This window comes from Anser cygnoides, chromosome 6, assembly GCF_040182565.1.
Source record: "Anser cygnoides isolate HZ-2024a breed goose chromosome 6, Taihu_goose_T2T_genome, whole genome shotgun sequence".
Lineage (NCBI taxonomy): Eukaryota > Metazoa > Chordata > Aves > Anseriformes > Anatidae > Anser > Anser cygnoides.
The window spans coordinates 41,747,630-41,764,013 of record NC_089878.1 but is presented as its reverse complement, the minus strand read 5'-3'; the positions used below and the strand labels follow the sequence as shown (position 1 = coordinate 41,764,013).

At 42.3% G+C, this 16,384-nt stretch overlaps 1 protein-coding gene across 4 annotated transcripts in view; it reads left to right on the top strand.

The window, feature by feature from the left end:
* The window catches only part of ACVR1 (activin A receptor type 1), a 76,019-nt gene extending 60,207 nt beyond the window's left edge, over window positions 1-15,812 (top strand). For all 4 annotated transcript variants that reach the window (XM_066999903.1, XM_066999902.1, XM_066999904.1 and 1 more), the window contains exons 8-10: window positions 2,978-3,175; window positions 9,309-9,439; window positions 10,473-15,812. In XM_066999903.1, the coding sequence (XP_066856004.1) occupies window positions 2,978-3,175; window positions 9,309-9,439; window positions 10,473-10,607 (464 nt within the window). In that variant the 3' untranslated portion in view covers window positions 10,608-15,812. The remainder of the gene's footprint in view (window positions 1-2,977; window positions 3,176-9,308; window positions 9,440-10,472) is intronic.
* Window positions 15,813-16,384: the final 572 nt, after the last annotated feature.

Here is a 16,384-nt window from a genome sequence, read left to right as displayed (position 1 = left end):
CACACTGATCATGTGAAACCATAGAATAGCTCGGGTTGGAAGGGACATTAAAGATTATCTACCTCCAACCCCCTGCCATAGGCAGGGACGCCACCCCCTAGATCAGGTTGCCCAGGGCCCCATCCAGCCCGGCCTTGAACCCTCCAGGGATGGGGCATCCACAGCTTCTGTGGGCAACCTGCTCCGGCTCCGGTGTCTTGCTACCCGTACAGTGAAGAATTTCCTCCTAATGTCTAGTCTATATCTATCCTCTTTTAGTTTAAGCCCATTCCCCCTTGTCCTACCATTATCTACCCAAGTAAAGAGTCCTTCTCCATCTTTTTTGTAACATCCCTTTAAGTACTGAAAGGCTGCAGTGAGGTCACCCCAGAGCCTTCTCTTCTCCAGGCTGAACAGCCCCAGCTCTCTCAGCCTTCTCAGCCTTTTTCCATAGGAGAGGTGCTCCAGCCCTCTGATCATCTTTGTAGCCCTCCTACTACATTTATCTAGAAGCCTCAGAAATATGAGAGATTTTCTGGGATAGCACAGCCATAAATGTTTCCTGTTTTAGTTTTTATGATAAAATATCTATTTTTTTTAAACTTGAAAACTTAATGTATGCTCTTGTGATGCAGTCTTTGTTACTTATATGTAAGGAGAAGATTTATCGAAGGTTTTTCTTGCTTCTGGGATATATTCATGCCCTTTTTTCCTCTATAGCTTTGTCTTTTTTTTCCTTCTCCGGTGGTCTTCTCTTCTGTATCAACAAATGGGCTATGTAAAAAAAATCATGCTTAAAGACTGATTAGAGCAGATAAAGTTTCGCTACAGCTGCCCAGAGCTAAGCTGGACTTGGTTCTGTCAGTCACCCCAGGTTCTGGATTTGCAATGTACCCACTATAAGAATGTGTTGGTTTGGAAAACTGAGGAATAAAATTGCTTTGACATATGTCTATTGTTTGGAGTATGAGTTTTGTCTGCAGTTCAGATGCTCCACTTCTGGAGCTCGGTGTTTGCTGCCATTCAGTCTTAGTCCTTCTGGCTGGCAGTAAATGCAAGAGCTTTGTGAATCGGCTGCTTTGCTTGTCCTTCAGCAAGCGTGCTGGGTGCTAGCATCTCGAACAGCACCCCAAGTATCCAGAGCTGCAGTTACAAAATTGTCTGTGTCAGGTATGTCCTAGCTAAACAGAAACTGTGATAAAGTCCAAGGATAGATGTCAACCTCACTTCAATCTGTGGCCACTGATAGACCTGGAAAAGTTCTGCCCTGTAGTTAGTTAATTCTGCTTGTAAAGCAAATGTGTGTGGTAACAGGTCTTAGTTGAGAAATGGCAGAATAAAGCTTGTATAAAAAGAAAAATAAACTCAACCCTCTTCTTACTCCCTCCTTCCACTCCACCCTCGCTTTCCCCCCTAGAGTCATGAACATCAGGTTGAAGCAAGCTCTAGTATTTGTATCGTATTTGTAAGGAAAGCACGAGGAATGCTAACAAAATGCATTTGCTCAATTTCTGTTCCTGGAAGATATTCCGGTATGCTAAAGGTGATTCGTTTGGCATCCTGAAAACAATGTGGTTTAATACGTACCCCTGACAATCCCCCCCCCCCAGAGATTTATCTTTCAAGAGCTCCCTTGATTTAAATGTGCATTGACATCTCCTGAGGTGAAAGGAAAATGAAGCAGTGCAATATCTGCTTCCTAGCTCTTGTAAGCAGCATGGATGCCACCGTGATGAGAACCTGATTACAACATGGTTGTCCCCTGACCTTATTGCAACACTTTCTTAGTTTGTAGCGTACAGGATGCTGACTTGCATCCCTCAGCCCTAAACCTTTGACCTGTCAGTTTATTGGATCTGTTTTGCCCAATTTGGATGGAGCATTATGATTTTTAACGATTAAGTTCTCCAGAGTCTTGACATGTTCAGAGTTTGCCGGGAACTCTTTTTCTAACCTCTGTTTCCAGTGTGGAAGATTAAATATACATACGTATGTATAATAATAATAAGTACCTATTGAGGATTAAAAAAAAATAAAAATAGAATGGTATCTTTCTAGAAAGATACGAGCATTTTCTTAGCAACCTGAAATTACCTGAAGGGCATTTAAATTGCAGGAGAGAGTTTTCCAGGTTGTGTTACTGTGAAATACAATCTGTATTGTAGATAGGTTAGTGCTTTGTGGGACTGAAGTAAAAGCTTCTTAAGTTTCATCTAAAATAAAATCATGTTAAATGTGAACAGTATATGTCCTTCTTGCAAGAGTTGTTGAGGAAATCACAGTCTGTTTCTTCCCTATTGCTTAGTTATGTCATGCACCTGTTGCTGTTCAATTTGCAGTGCTCTCTGTTTACCATGGCAAGATGAGTACTTTGTGTGTTTCCAAATTTACAGTAATTTAGTCCCTCACATAATGTTCTTTGCTTAAATGTTTGGTAATTAGTAGAAACCAGGTAGAGTGGTTTTGACTGACTCATTCTAGATTCACTTTGAGGATGTTTATTTTTCAAGCTACTACAAATATGGTGGGTTTTATTTTTCAGCTTTATTTTTTTTAACTTGTGTATATCCGTCATGCAGTGTTTTTCTTCTCTTCCCCACGGTTTGGTTATAACCGCCTACCCAAAAGTTCTATAAATAAATTTGAATGCTGGGTAAAATTGTTTTCTTCTAAGTAACAGATGCCTGGCCTTCTGCATATATGTGCCTAGAGCGCCGGTGACATCCAGTGGCTGCAAAACACTCAGTTCCTATAATAACGTTTTACAACAGTGCAATAACATGCTTAATGGTAATCCCTTAGGAGATAATTGGTCTAAGTCTATGGACACAGTGGCTGTTTTTGACAGCAGGTTTGGAGCTGACCCAGTTGATCTTTGGACGGTTGGACTCTCAGTTCCTTCCTTTTAAGAAACTGTCTGGTGGGTGTCACTGCTCACATTCGATTTTAAATGTGTAGTTTTGAAGGGAATTTAACTGTGTTTCTTTCTGTCGCTCAGGCCTTGCGGTTATGCACTCCCAAAGCACGAATCAGTTGGATGTGGGGAACAATCCCCGTGTGGGTACCAAACGCTATATGGCTCCAGAAGTCTTGGACGAAACCATCCAGGCAGACTGCTTCGACTCTTACAAAAGGGTCGACATCTGGGCTTTTGGGCTGGTCCTTTGGGAAGTAGCTAGACGCATGGTTAGCAATGGTAAGTATTTAGGACTCCTGTCTCTGTTTTTAAAATGTATTAAGCAAATAATTCACTGCAAAACATCTGCCACTGAAATACGTAGAATGTACAGCAAAATACTGGGCCTCCAAAATATTTATATTCCTGACGTTTTGCTGCCTCTTTAGAATTTAAGTTGGGTACCACGATGAAGTATTTTTGCCTCACTTCTTTTAAGGAAGAGAAGGAGGGTCCCTTGCTAAATCTGAAATAACGATGAGAAACAATTTATGTCAAATGGTTGAGCTAAAATTTTAGACCCATGAAATCTCTGAACTTTTCTCTGTGCCGTTAAACCATAGTGAATGCTCCTAGGCGTCTATTTCCCATGACAGTACCTATGGAACAGAGAAGGAAAACATGTAGAAAGTTAAGAAGTGAAGTGATCAGAACTCAGGGATGCTCTTGATTTACCGAGTTAAACAGACTCACAAAGCAGGATTTGGTTGAAGTACAATTCTGATTGAAAAAGTGGTCTTGAAATTTCTGTTTTGTAATGCACAGTGTTGCATTATTTCATTGGCAAGGGAATCTGAATTTAAGAACCTTGAAGCTGGGTATCTGCTGGTGTGGTTTTTCTTGTCCTTGTCAGTGTCTAAGTCCTTTCTGATTTTTGTCCCTTGGGTTTTGTTCTCTGGGGACTCAGAAGATGTCCGTCAGGCACGTGCGCAGATGCTGGCAGCGACAAGTTGTTAATTGTAACATGTTTAAATCTGAGGAAATTCTGAATCTTCATATTTGTTTATTACTTCTGTTACTCCCATGTAAGCCAAAACTGGGATTCCATTACCGACATCAAACAAAAAATGTGCTTCAGGAAAGATGGCTGTTCGGTTGTGTTACTGTGGCATGTCTGAAGCCATGCTGGCGGTTGAGACCCCACAGCGCAGATGTCCTGTGCCAGCTGGTCCAAGCATGAACCCCAACAAAGGAAGCATGGTCAGAATGGCAGGCGGTAGTTTGTGGCTTCTTTTTGAGGGAACTATTGCAAGTAGGAACTTGAGGGAAGACTGTAGAGGAGAGGATTAAGGTTTCTTTGCAGATGTTCCCAGGAGGCACCTGCCAAGAGCCGAAGGGGACAGAGTAAGCATTTTTGCTGGAGAGAGATGGGTGTGAGCGAGCACTGACTGGATGGGGGTAGGCTGCCGTAAGCCAGGACAGCGAAGACTCACGGTAGCTAATGCAGAGTAACAAAGCCTGGCTCCAATGCCAGAGGAAGTTAAGTTATTCGCTTCATGTTGTTTCTTGGGCATCATCTGCCCTCTGCTTGCTGAAGGCAGTGGAAATCCTGTCCAGTTGGTGTTTCATTGGACTGCAGGGAGCATGTAGGTTCTCTAGTAGCAAACAGATGGTGTTATTCTGTTACAATACAGGACTTCTAAACAAGAACCTTTCATTTCATATGTTATTTGTTGTTGGCTAAAATTATTTACCCGTGAGTTAAAAAAAATAATAAAGTATTATTTCCTTGCCAAAGGTAGTTCTCAGTACAGCAGCCACCAAGCAGCTAGTTGTCTCCACCATCACTGCAGTGAGACTTGTTTTGAGAAGGCAGGCCCTTGGAAGGAGGCACTTCTGAGAAGATCTGTGGACCTTCCAAATTTGCCGGGAAGTTCTCTGGGGACTTGAGCTCTGTCCCAAGCACCTGTCTGTCTTCTCTAGGATATTTAAAAGGTGCTTAAACAAAGCTGACTTAAAGGTAGTAAAATGCAGTGGGTAGGCTCAGGAACTAATTGAAGCGTCCTTATAAGCCTTCAGTAATTCTAAAGAGATCTAAAATGGATTCTCCTCTGAGATCAAAAGACCAGGTTAATCTGTGTGGCTGGACAGCTGTTTTGGGGTTTAACTTGCAGGGTGTGCAGCTCCTGGGTGTAACCTTGGGAGTGACACTAGGAGCAGAAGGGGACATCCACAGGATTTCTGTCTGTGGCCAGAGCATAGCTTGTGATCCTGCCACCTTTCTTACTGCCCCATCAGAGGAGTTCCTTGAAGAGGGATGCAGCAAGAGGAGGTACAAGAACATGTCAGCTGAATCACAAAGAGGGATGATGACCTCACGTTAAGGTGTATGTGGTTAACTGGAGAGAGGAGGAAAGTCCTGTGAATTCATGGTGTTAATTTTTTTGTACTCTGTTCATTGGCAAATGTATGTTGTAGGCAGTTATAAAGCGTTGCTGATTGCATTTCCCAGTGTCTGAAAACCTCTGGGTTGCAGTTCACGTCAGGTGGAGTGCCTTGAGGATTTGAACCATAACTTCATTGTTTTCAGTGCAGCTTTGCATTCTGTGCTTTGCCTGTTTCAGTGATCTGTGGTCTACCAGCTGCCATGGTAGGACGGGCTGATGAATTCACTGTAGTAGGCAGCACTCCCTGTTACAAGGATGGAAACCTGTGCATGAGATGAGCGCGTGCACTGTGCTCCTCTGCTGTCTTCTGAGGGATGGTGTTCATAGGTGTGAGGGGTGGGACCAGCAGTGCTTAAGGGGTACGTGCTCCTAGGTGGGCACCGTGTAGAGTATCTTCTGTTTGGACCTAGCAGTCTACATCATGACCAAACTTCATACGTAAGGTTTTGATATGTTTGTTTTTATTGCTAGCCTTAAATTTTAAGGAGCTCATCTGAAATCTGTTTTGTTACAGTGCTGTTTTGGAGGCTAATGAACCTTTTTGGAATATTACATGTCTTACTCTTTATCTATTAATTTTTTTGTGTAGTGTGCGTATATGGTAGATAACACACAGGCTTACCTAGTTACCTCTCAAATGAAAATTTCATGAAAGGGCACATATATCAATATATATATAGGGAATATTTAAATATATAGTGCCATTTAGTGAGGTTTAGATCGTGTTTACAGCTTAACAAAGATAGTATGAAACTCGGCATGGACTGCAGACCTACCAAAGAAGATAAATAAAGGCTTCAGTAATTTAATTCAGACTGAGCTCGGTGCTACCATGGAAGCACTTTTAACAGTAATACGGCTACTTCATGACATTAGTCATGTCAATAAAGTCTTAAGTTTAAGGCGACTGTAATACTAATTTAACCGTACGTGTTTCCAGTTGTTTTGTATTTCTAGCTGTTGCCAGAAGTAATTTCATTTCCTTGCACTGGTTTGAGGTGAAGTAAACATTTTTCTCTCAAAAATCCGAATGGCTGGCTGTGTGGAAATCGTTACTTCATCAGGTGGTCATTCAGATAACCCTGTTTGATCTGTAATAAGACTTTGGCACTTGGAGTGAGCATGCTGAGGTCAAGGTAGTGTGCTCGTGTGAACCAGGTGATAGCATGTGTTAGAGGGGCAAGAGACAGTTGTAATTTAGGTGCGCTATACATTTTTGCTGTTTATCCTATGCTGGTGGATACTTGCTGTCTATCATGTACCGAGTGGAAAGACAAAGTCTGTTCCCGTGAGTCGCCCTGGTTTTGCATATCCATTCTTGGAGATTCTTAAGTTGCTGTAATCTGACTAGTGAGTCTGATTGTTTTTTTTTCTCTAATGATCTGCAAGGTGATAGTGATTCTTAATACTTTTCTGTTGTGGCTTGGTATAAGGAGGAAAATGTGTTATTAAACTCCTCCGCAACCAAGAGTACTTGTGGATTGTCTTTGTGCTTGGGTAGGGGCCCCTCAGCATCTCTCCCGGTACTCAGAAGTGTGATTTAAGCCCCACACGTCTCTTACTCTGTGAGCAGTGCTTGTTCTCCGCAGAGCGGTTGTCCACTGCTGCTGAATGTGTGCCTTCCCTAGTGCACAGTGCTGTGGCATCTTTGTTTACCTGGCCTCTGACACACGCACTTCAGTTCCTTGTGGACCTTCAGTGTCATTTCCAGTATTGTGACCTTGATGTTAATGCCACAAACCGAAAGGTGGTTGCTGCTCAAAGCCACCACTGGTATGTTATCAGCATTGTATCTGCAAGGCTGTATCTGCTACTTAGGTGTTTGGGTAGATCTTACATTGCTCCAGCAGTATATTAAAAAGTGCATAGGATAAGCTTTCTTTAAAGCCACAAAGAATAAAGGTGGAAAAAATGCTGCTCTGAGTTCCAATTGATTTGAACAGCAAAAAGACAGCTGCCCCGGGGAAAGAAACAACACCCTATTGTCAATGACAAAAGTCATCTTGAAACTGTCCAGAAAATAGCAAGCTATAGGTCATGCTGAACAACTTCAAGGGTGTCTCTTGTAGTAAGAGGCTTGTTTTCTTTCCTCTGGAAGTGGGAAAGGGAAGCGTGTCACAGTTCAGAACGACAGTTTTGTTAGGAGTAGTGGTGTGGGCTAGAGGTTATAGTGGCTTGCTGGCATAGCAGACAAACTGTTGCAGAGCCAGCGGTGATCCCACAGGGTCTGTGATGTTTGGCTGTGGTAGATCAGAGTACTTCAAAATTACTCTATTAGAGTAAAGGCTAGACCAAATTCAGTTCGTATGTGATATGTCATATCTGAAGTAGCCATCCATATACTCTGTTGGAAAGACCACATGAACATAGTGAATTAAAATAGAGCCGGACTCGCTCCTAGTGATAAAGGTAATCCATTAATGTCTTAATGACCCTGGCATCACTTTCGGAGTAGTGTGATATAGCTCTGAGGCTTTGCATTTGAATTGTGTTTAGAAAAAAAAACAACACTACTTTTTCTACCATTTCAGATGATGCAGATACACAAGAGCTTTTTTGTAGTTTCAAGTTCTTGCAATAAATTTCATTTTGTGTTCTGGGAGGAAGCAGGAGGAATGTAAAAATAAGATTTCAGCCTTCTAGATGATGTTCAGTATATGCAATTAAGAATTGCTTGAAAATGTAGGTGATGCTGCTTCATGCAGCATGTAGCATACGTAGTCTGTCATGCATCCATATCAGAACACCGTAAGGCAAACCCTGCAGCCTGTTCGTTGTTCGTTCTGGTAGCTTGCTTGGGTAGCCAGATCTCTGAACTGACCTACAGTTCTCTACGTGACTTGCAGTTTGTTGAAGAGCGGTTCTCTTTTGACTAGTCTTCGCAGATAGGGATTTACTGATTTTTACAGAGAATCTATGGGATTTTCATCTTCATCTTAACAGAACAAGAAAACTAAATCCCAACCACTGTAGTGAAGTTTCTATTGCTTTGGATATACTAAAGTGGAAAAAGGTTCTTAGAAAATGCCCTGAATGTCTTGTGCATCTGATTATAGGACAGCTGCCATCTGCTAAGAAGTAGTTCTAGCATTGTTCTGCCCATGCTCCTACTGTACACAGAGAGCCGCACTCACTCAGTATTTCTCCGAGCTGCTGGCCCAAATGTCTGTCTATGAACACTAGTTTTTAAATTGGCTTCCTAAGAAAGTTGAGTTCCCTGGATCATTTGTGAGCTTAATCCACTGATAAAACAGCAGTGCTGCGCACATGCCTCAGTGAGTAGGCAAAAGGCTTTCTAGCCTGCCAGTTTTATGTAACCTGGGTGATAAGTTGAGAGCACACACATCAGCTTTTTGTTTCCTCACTTTTCAAAGCAGAGTCTGTGAAAATGCAAATACTGGTTTCCACAGACTTCCAGGTGGTTGGTTTTGTGATGGTATGTTCTGATTACCCTAGGCATTTTACTATATAACAACAAGAAATTGTACGTGAATTACCAGGAATTACCAGTGTTGAGTGTCTGTAGATACTGGTGTCCTTTCTGGACTTCGTCATGAATCATAAAATAAGGCAAAGTGTATGATGAGCCTATTAAAAACAAACGAGCAATGCAGACCTGGAAATTTTTGTACTTTGCTAGTAGAAATCCCAGTTTTCTAGTAGTTGCTAAACTTCTGTGCATTATAGAAGGTGACCTTCTGGCAAGTGAATTTATTTCTCATCACTTCAGCTCAAGCATCTGCAAAATGGATATGGTTTCTAATCTTCAGTATTATAGTATGTGCCGATTAACGTTTTGGGTAGGAAAAACTCTTCCTATAGTAGTAAGTGCTATTCCGTTTTTTTGTGACAGTTTGACATGGTGGTGTTGATTTATTTTAAAAATATTTTTGTGCTTCTTGGGTGGTTAGATCATGAGTGTTCTCTTTTCAGAGATGCTGTTTCATTGACAGTAAATAATGCCTCTCTTGTTTGTATCTCACTAGGTATTGTAGAAGACTATAAACCTCCATTTTATGACCTGGTCCCAAATGATCCCAGTTTTGAAGACATGAGAAAAGTGGTCTGTGTAGATCAGCAAAGGCCGAACATTCCCAACAGGTGGTTCTCAGACCCTGTAAGTGGATATGCCTGTGTATGGTTTGCGGAATGTATGAGCTGATCTTTCTTCTTCCGAGCTGTAGTCATGCAAGCTATTTTCGGTTATCACTTGAAATTGAAATGATCTCAATGCTACTTGCCAGGAGCATTAGCTGTACAGATTTCAGAAGCCTACATGTGTGGACCTTGGTGTTGGAAAAGGAAGAAAATGCATTGAGCAAAATTTTGATTGTTAAATCTGAGCTATTCACAGACTGGCCCTTCAGTAACATGAATTAATTGCTTTAAAGCTGCTCTCTCTATGTTGTTGTTCACTCTCCAAGGAGGAAATTGCAGTAGGAACGGTAGCCTGTGTAGGCCTTCCTGTGACTCGTAAGCATGCAGATTTACAACAGAATTTTGATCCCTCTCCTGCCTACAGGATAAGGGACTGTTCTGCTTGAAAGGCTGCTGCTGAAACATTTTTCTTCAACAGAATTAGTCTGGACTCCTCAGGTTGATCAGCTGTTGTGTTCTTTATTACTAAAACTGTGGAGCTTGGTTTGAATCTGGCTAGGGCCTGCACTGCTGATAAGTCTCATGTTAGGTTTTGGTTGTAGAGCCGTGACCTGTGCTCCCACATCAGCCAGCTCTGAATCCCAGCCATCTGAAGCTGCTCTGGATGTGATGAAATCAGACAGAAAAATCTGTACTTTCTCTGGCTTTTCGTCATTCATCTTGTAGGAATCAGTTTCACTGAAAAGAGATTCTATAGTGTTTTTTCAAACAATTTTTTTGGACTTTTTAAAGATGATGCTAGTTTGACACTGCAATCAACCCATTGTCTAGTTACTAGTTACTTTTTCTTTTGTTATTGAACTACTTCTCAACACTTGAAACTCGTGTATTTCAAATACCCAAATAGCAGTAAGTTATCTGTAGACTCTGAAAATTGACTAATAATGAGGCAATAAAACCATATTGTGTTAGTGCTTAACAACCCAATCTATTGCTTTTCTGACTCGTGATTTATATACTTACACGTGTCTTGTTTCTTCTTCTTTTCCCAGACATTAACATCTCTTGCCAAGTTGATGAAAGAATGCTGGTATCAAAATCCATCAGCAAGACTAACAGCCCTGCGAATCAAAAAGACTTTGACCAAAATTGATAATTCCTTAGATAAACTGAAAGCTGACTGTTGACCTTCTCATGGTGCTCTCCTGACAGGAAGGCACTTGTCTGGTTCAGAAGTAGTCTGGCTAGACAGTTTATATAATTGGTCCCCATGTGGCTTCTTATAGAGGCAGAAGTTTCTACCAAGCCATCTGTTTGGGAGACATCAGAACCATATGGACTTTGCTCAGTGACTACAATGGGCATTTCACAAATGGTCAAGCTGTAAAGACTCATGCTGGATGTACTGTTGCAAAGGTAGTGGCCTGAAGGAAGACAGAGAAATCCTAAGACAAGATCAGGGCATTAAATAATGGCTTTGAACAGCTACTTCCCCCCTATCCCCCCCCCCTTTTTTTTTTTAATTCTCCTAATCACTCCCAGGGTGAACACATGGAAGTGGTAAATTTTAATCAGCAATATTGCCTGTGCTTCTCTTCTTTATTGCACTAGGAATTCTTTGCATTCCTTACTTGCACTGTCACTGTTAATTTTAATGACATGACTTGCCAAAAATATGATTGGCTGTATACTACATTGATCTATGCCTGAATAATAGGAAATGAATTTGGTAAACTGAAAATGTAACTGTCAGATTTTAGCTGCATTTTACATGTGTACTGATGTTTACAATAATGCTGAACATTAGGAATTTCTCGTTTATACAAAACTTGCAAATTATTTATTACTAGTGCACTTGCCAGTTTTTTAAACTGTAAAATAAGTGCATAAAGTTAAAGCTTATTTTTATGTGGCCTCTTTCATGATTTCTTACACAAATGTTTTTGTAACACTATAACCTGAAACATAATTGTTTTCTGTATTATCATATTACAACTCAATAGTCACATTTTAAGTGCTTCACATTTGTAGGTGTGTGGTCTGTAACAATTTTCAGTTCAAATATGGAACATATATATAGCTGTTACCCACATGGCAATGTGTCTAGTATCTTACTGATCTAGAAGAGGAAAGCAGTGGAGGAATTAAGTAGAATTTTAGGTCATGAATGCTGTGGGGAGAATGCATTTTATTTCTTCTAAGCTATATAATATGCATTTAAACTCTGCCAGAAAAAAATAACTATTTTGTTTTAATCTACTTTTTCTATTTAGTAGTTATTTGTATAAATTAAATAGAATGTTTTCAAGTCAAACAAAAGAGTGTTTTTAGTTCTGTTACTGTCTATTAGTAACAAATGTATACTAATGCAGCAATGGGTATTTCCAGTCACATGCTCCCAGGTAGAGTTGGTTCAGGTCAACAAAAATTTAAAACCAAGGTACTGAGGCTTGTTGACTGTTGTTTGTCTGGGTGTGTTTTTTCCTGTGCTGGACTGTATCCCAAAATAGTACAGCACGGAAATGGTGTACTTTTTGGATATGACATCAACTGCGTCCATGCAAACCTCCTAAAGCATGTCTTGCAGGAGGGAATGTGATGTCCCTTAATCTTACGGGGAAGAATTCAGCTTTGTACCTGGAAGGAAGACTGTGTTCTCTACCTGTACCTCTTGATATTTTCATATCATTTGTTACTCCAAATGGAAGAGTAACTATGGAGTGACGGTGTCCTTTTATCTTTTTTGAAAAAAACTCCTTGTTGGCTTGAAATCCTCCAGGTAATCTAAGAAACTAAAAAGTAATGAGCCATTAAGCCATGTTTCATCTCTGCATTCAAAATTTGCTTTAAGGTTCCTTTCTTGGCTTTATGGCTGCCAGGCTCTGCTCTCCTGTTTCCTCTAATTTCTCCTTTTCAGTCCCAGTCTTCCTTGTCCTTCTATGACCGAGTGGCTTGCCTTTTTCTACATTTCTACTAGTGCAGAAATAGCAGCCTAGCTTGCAGATAGGCACTTCATGGGTTTAAGAGACTGCATAGTATAGCTCTGCAAAACAGAATTGCTAGCAGTTGCTAGGTCTCTTAATTATACTTCACGAGAATCTGACAAAATCTAGTGCTGCCAAAAAAGAATTATATATTGTTTTTTAATAGGAGGTCAAAGGCTCTGTTGCCTGAATGCATTCTGGTTTGCTTTGGATACGCATGCTGGGCTGACTGTTAAACAGCTGCGGCCTGGGAAGGAGAGTATTTCAGAAATGAGTCAAATGAATCAATCTCTTGGATTGAAGGTGTTATGTGAGTGGAAGTAACAGTGAACGTCGCAACTGCAAAATCAGTAGCTAAGTTAGCGATAATCTTCTGATACAGATTATTGCCTGAGGTTCCTTGGTTCTAGCTGCCTGGTGCACGCATGCGTTTCTTCCATATACATTTGTATGACAGAACAGGCGCTGGTACTTAAACCAAACGGGACGCGAGGCAGCCTGTTCGCAGAGGTCCCCGACTGCCGCAGTGCGCAGATGAGGACAGCCAGGGACCTCTGGAAGTGGAGGTGAGAGGGAGGTAGCTTTATGGACAGACGGGGCAAAGCCTCAGGCAAAGTTCAGTGAACAACGTGAGCTTAAAAAGGGTTTGCTAGGCTTTTTACTTGGAGTTTTCACCTCTCTGTGTTTACTACTAAAAGTATTGGAGCAGAGAGACAATCTGTCACATTGATGATTAACAGTACTGACGGTGTTGGCTGAATTCATTGTGCCTTTCTCAAACAGTAAAATATCAAATCACAGCATCTGACAGATACTAGGAAAGATGGTTACATCAAATACTTGATCTCTTTGTGCTGCAGCATTTTCTGAAAAGTACTGTGTATGTAGAAGAATGACATGAGTTCAGTCTGGACACAGCTCCGTGTACTCTGTAGCATCTTATCCTGCCGTTTCGGCAGTATGGATGTTCTGAGTGCAGCGCTGGGCACCAGTCCTGTCATCTGTGTTGGACCCAGCTGGAATGCTGTGGGGTGCCAGGCCTGCTGGGAGGAGGCGCACAGCTTTCCAAGGGGCTCTTCCAGGACAGGGCTCTGGAAACCACTGTCTTCTGCTGAGTCTGGATACAGACTTGATAGAGGAACTTTAGCGTAAGTTAGAACTCCAGTCTCATCTTTCCCTGTCCGTAAAGCAGAGACGACCAGCTAAAGGAAGAACACAAACCTCAGTAGAACCTCAGTAGTTCGGTGCTGGACATTCAGTGCCCTAGAGCAGATGACTTTAATCGGTGGTGCTGCTGGTAGCTTCCTTTAGCAGATCAGGATGTCCAGGGGGTTCTTTTAAACAAAATCCATGTTTGTGCCCTGCAAATGAACTAGTTTTGATCTAGGCTTTGACTGAACAACTGGCAATGTTAACTATTTTTTTTAATTAGGTGAACATTCAAATTTACAACAACAAAAAAACACCTCTGAGTGGGGAAAAATACCGTAGGAATTAATTTGTTAGTGTTAGCAACAAGTCATTCAGCATTGTGCTTTCCTAACGTCCAGCTGCTGGCTGTGGCACCGTCTGTGCTTTCAAAACAGCAGAAATAGCAAAGTGTTCTGAATATTCATCTTGGGAACTGGAGGGTGGTGCGCCCAGGATTGGAGAAGGAAAAACTTGGTGAGAGCAAGGCGTTGTCTTTGGTCTCACTTCCAAGGGTCTGTTTGAACAGTAACAGGAGAAATGCTTTCCCCTGAAGGTGTCACGGCTTGGGCAAGGGGGAAGCCACTTCAGAGTTTCCAAGTGAGGTACAGGAAGACAGCCGCCCTGTACCCCCCATGGTATTTTTCCTGTATGTTTATTAATGGATGGTCCTCTAGTACTCCCATAAAATCTAATCTTCTAAAGAGATTTGGAATGCTTATATATAATCTGCTGCTCTCAGGGCGTCGCAGTATTTATTGCTATGGAGATGGCACAAGCCGTTCCGTAGCTGATGTTGAATTATTCATGTGGCCGGCAACTTTGCGCTGAACACTGCCAGCACGGACCTGGGGTGTTGTCATTCAAACAGGGCCGGGCTGTATGTCAGAGCTCTCGTAAGAGAAGTAAATGGATATAAAAATAAAAAAAAAAAAAAAAGCATCGAGGCATCAGCACATGGGTAACACTGATGGTTATATGGGAGAGGCTAGGCAAAAAAAAGAGGTACTCTAAGAAAAAAGCAACCCCCAAAAACCTACTTTTTCATATGCAGTAGATTTGTTTATTACTAGTTAGGATTATTTTGCACTTTGACAAATGTGTATCAGGACAGCTGCCTAAAGAAGCCTGTGGTCGGAGGCTTGTTTTAGTGTGCTGGGAATACGTGACTGAAGTCTTCCTCTCAATTGTTTGTAACTTTTCTTATGGGCCTTCTGTGCTGAAAGCTTCCATGAAAATCCCTATCAAGCCTTCCAGACTTCTTATTTACCTGGATTAAACTGTTTTGATAGAGAGAGAAAAGGAGGAATTCTCTTCCCTGTGGGGAGAAATGTTTGCTGAGCAAAAAGATCAGCCTTGGCACAGGTGTTGGCATTGGAGAAGGGAAACAAAGATGTTACAGGTGCTGCTTGTTTGTATAGAGAAAATTTAAATCTTTCTCAAACACCGAATACTTCCATATTTTAAAGCCAAGATTTGTGTGGAAAAAGTAAGCATTTTATCAAATGTAGAGTTAATTATGTACCGTTGACAGATGCTCTCACCTGGGAATAATGCATTCACTTTATTCCCAGTTGGAAGAAAAAACATTTTTTAGTGTCTAAACCAAGAAGCCATGCCAAGACACGCCAAAGAATGCCAGGGAAAGCTAAGGGCAGCCGTGCACAGTTCACGTCCGTCTGGGCCCATCGTGATGGAAGAGAAGGCTGCAAGAGGCACCGCTAGCGCCGGAGCTGCGACCTCGTCTGGAGAGTGCAGTTCCTCGCTGGTTATGGACTTGTGTCACTACCTCCAGAGCCTGTGTGGCAGAAAGTGAAGCCATGTGAAACTTCCTTCACAGAAGGAGACTGCAAAAGGGATCTTCCAAGAGGCTTGGGACATCTGCTCGCTGGGTCAAACCAGTTTTGTACAAGTCAGACGCCTTAGTGGTCCAGGAACACGATCCGTGTGGGGATGGTGTCTACCGCGATACACCAAAGTGCCTGCCAGCTATCTGACTTGAGAGACTTGTATAAATAAATACGTTTGTACGCCTTCTCACCGCAGTCACCGCTGCGTGCGCTGCTCCACGCGTGGTGGCGTTTGTCCGAGCACGCTGGGACCGAGGAGCGGAGCCTTGCAGAGCGGCGCTGGTACGCGAACCCGCGGCCTGGGGCAGCGTAGCTCCTCGGGACTCTATTTATACCTACAGCTCTAATAAATACCTTTGCTTGTTCTCAACTGAAGTTACCATCTTCTTATGCTCAGGGTTTGGTAGACAATGCTGTGCAGCCTTCGTGCCTTCTCCCTGCCCTGAGGCAAGGCAGGGGTCGCAGCAGGCGGGGAGGCAGGGTGAGCGCGGAGGCCACTGGTGGAGAAAGCCTCTCCCTTGCCTTCCTGCAGGGAGGGTGGTTGTCCAGTGCTGTGGTTTCAACATGTGTGTCGAAGCAAGATAAGGGTTTTATACCAGGGCTTATAATGTGAAGTGTGTGAGTGATGAAGCAGCTGCTTTCCACGTCTAAATGGTGCTAAAATGTCCCAAGAGGCTCCCTTCATCAAAAAGACACCAACTCGGGTTAATACAAACTTCGATAGATTCAAAGGCTATTTTTTAACAGGATTTTAAAGCTGCAAAAAGCAGCATTGGGGGTGGATACGGGGGGTGGAGGGGGGTAGAAGTGTGTAGCAGCAACCAGCTGCTGCCTGCTGGTTTGGGCTGAGCACTGAGCACGCGCTCTTCTGTGGACGTTTACTGACGGACAGGCGTCCGGCAATACCTTTAAGTTACGGGCTAGTTGGCTGCACGCATCCTC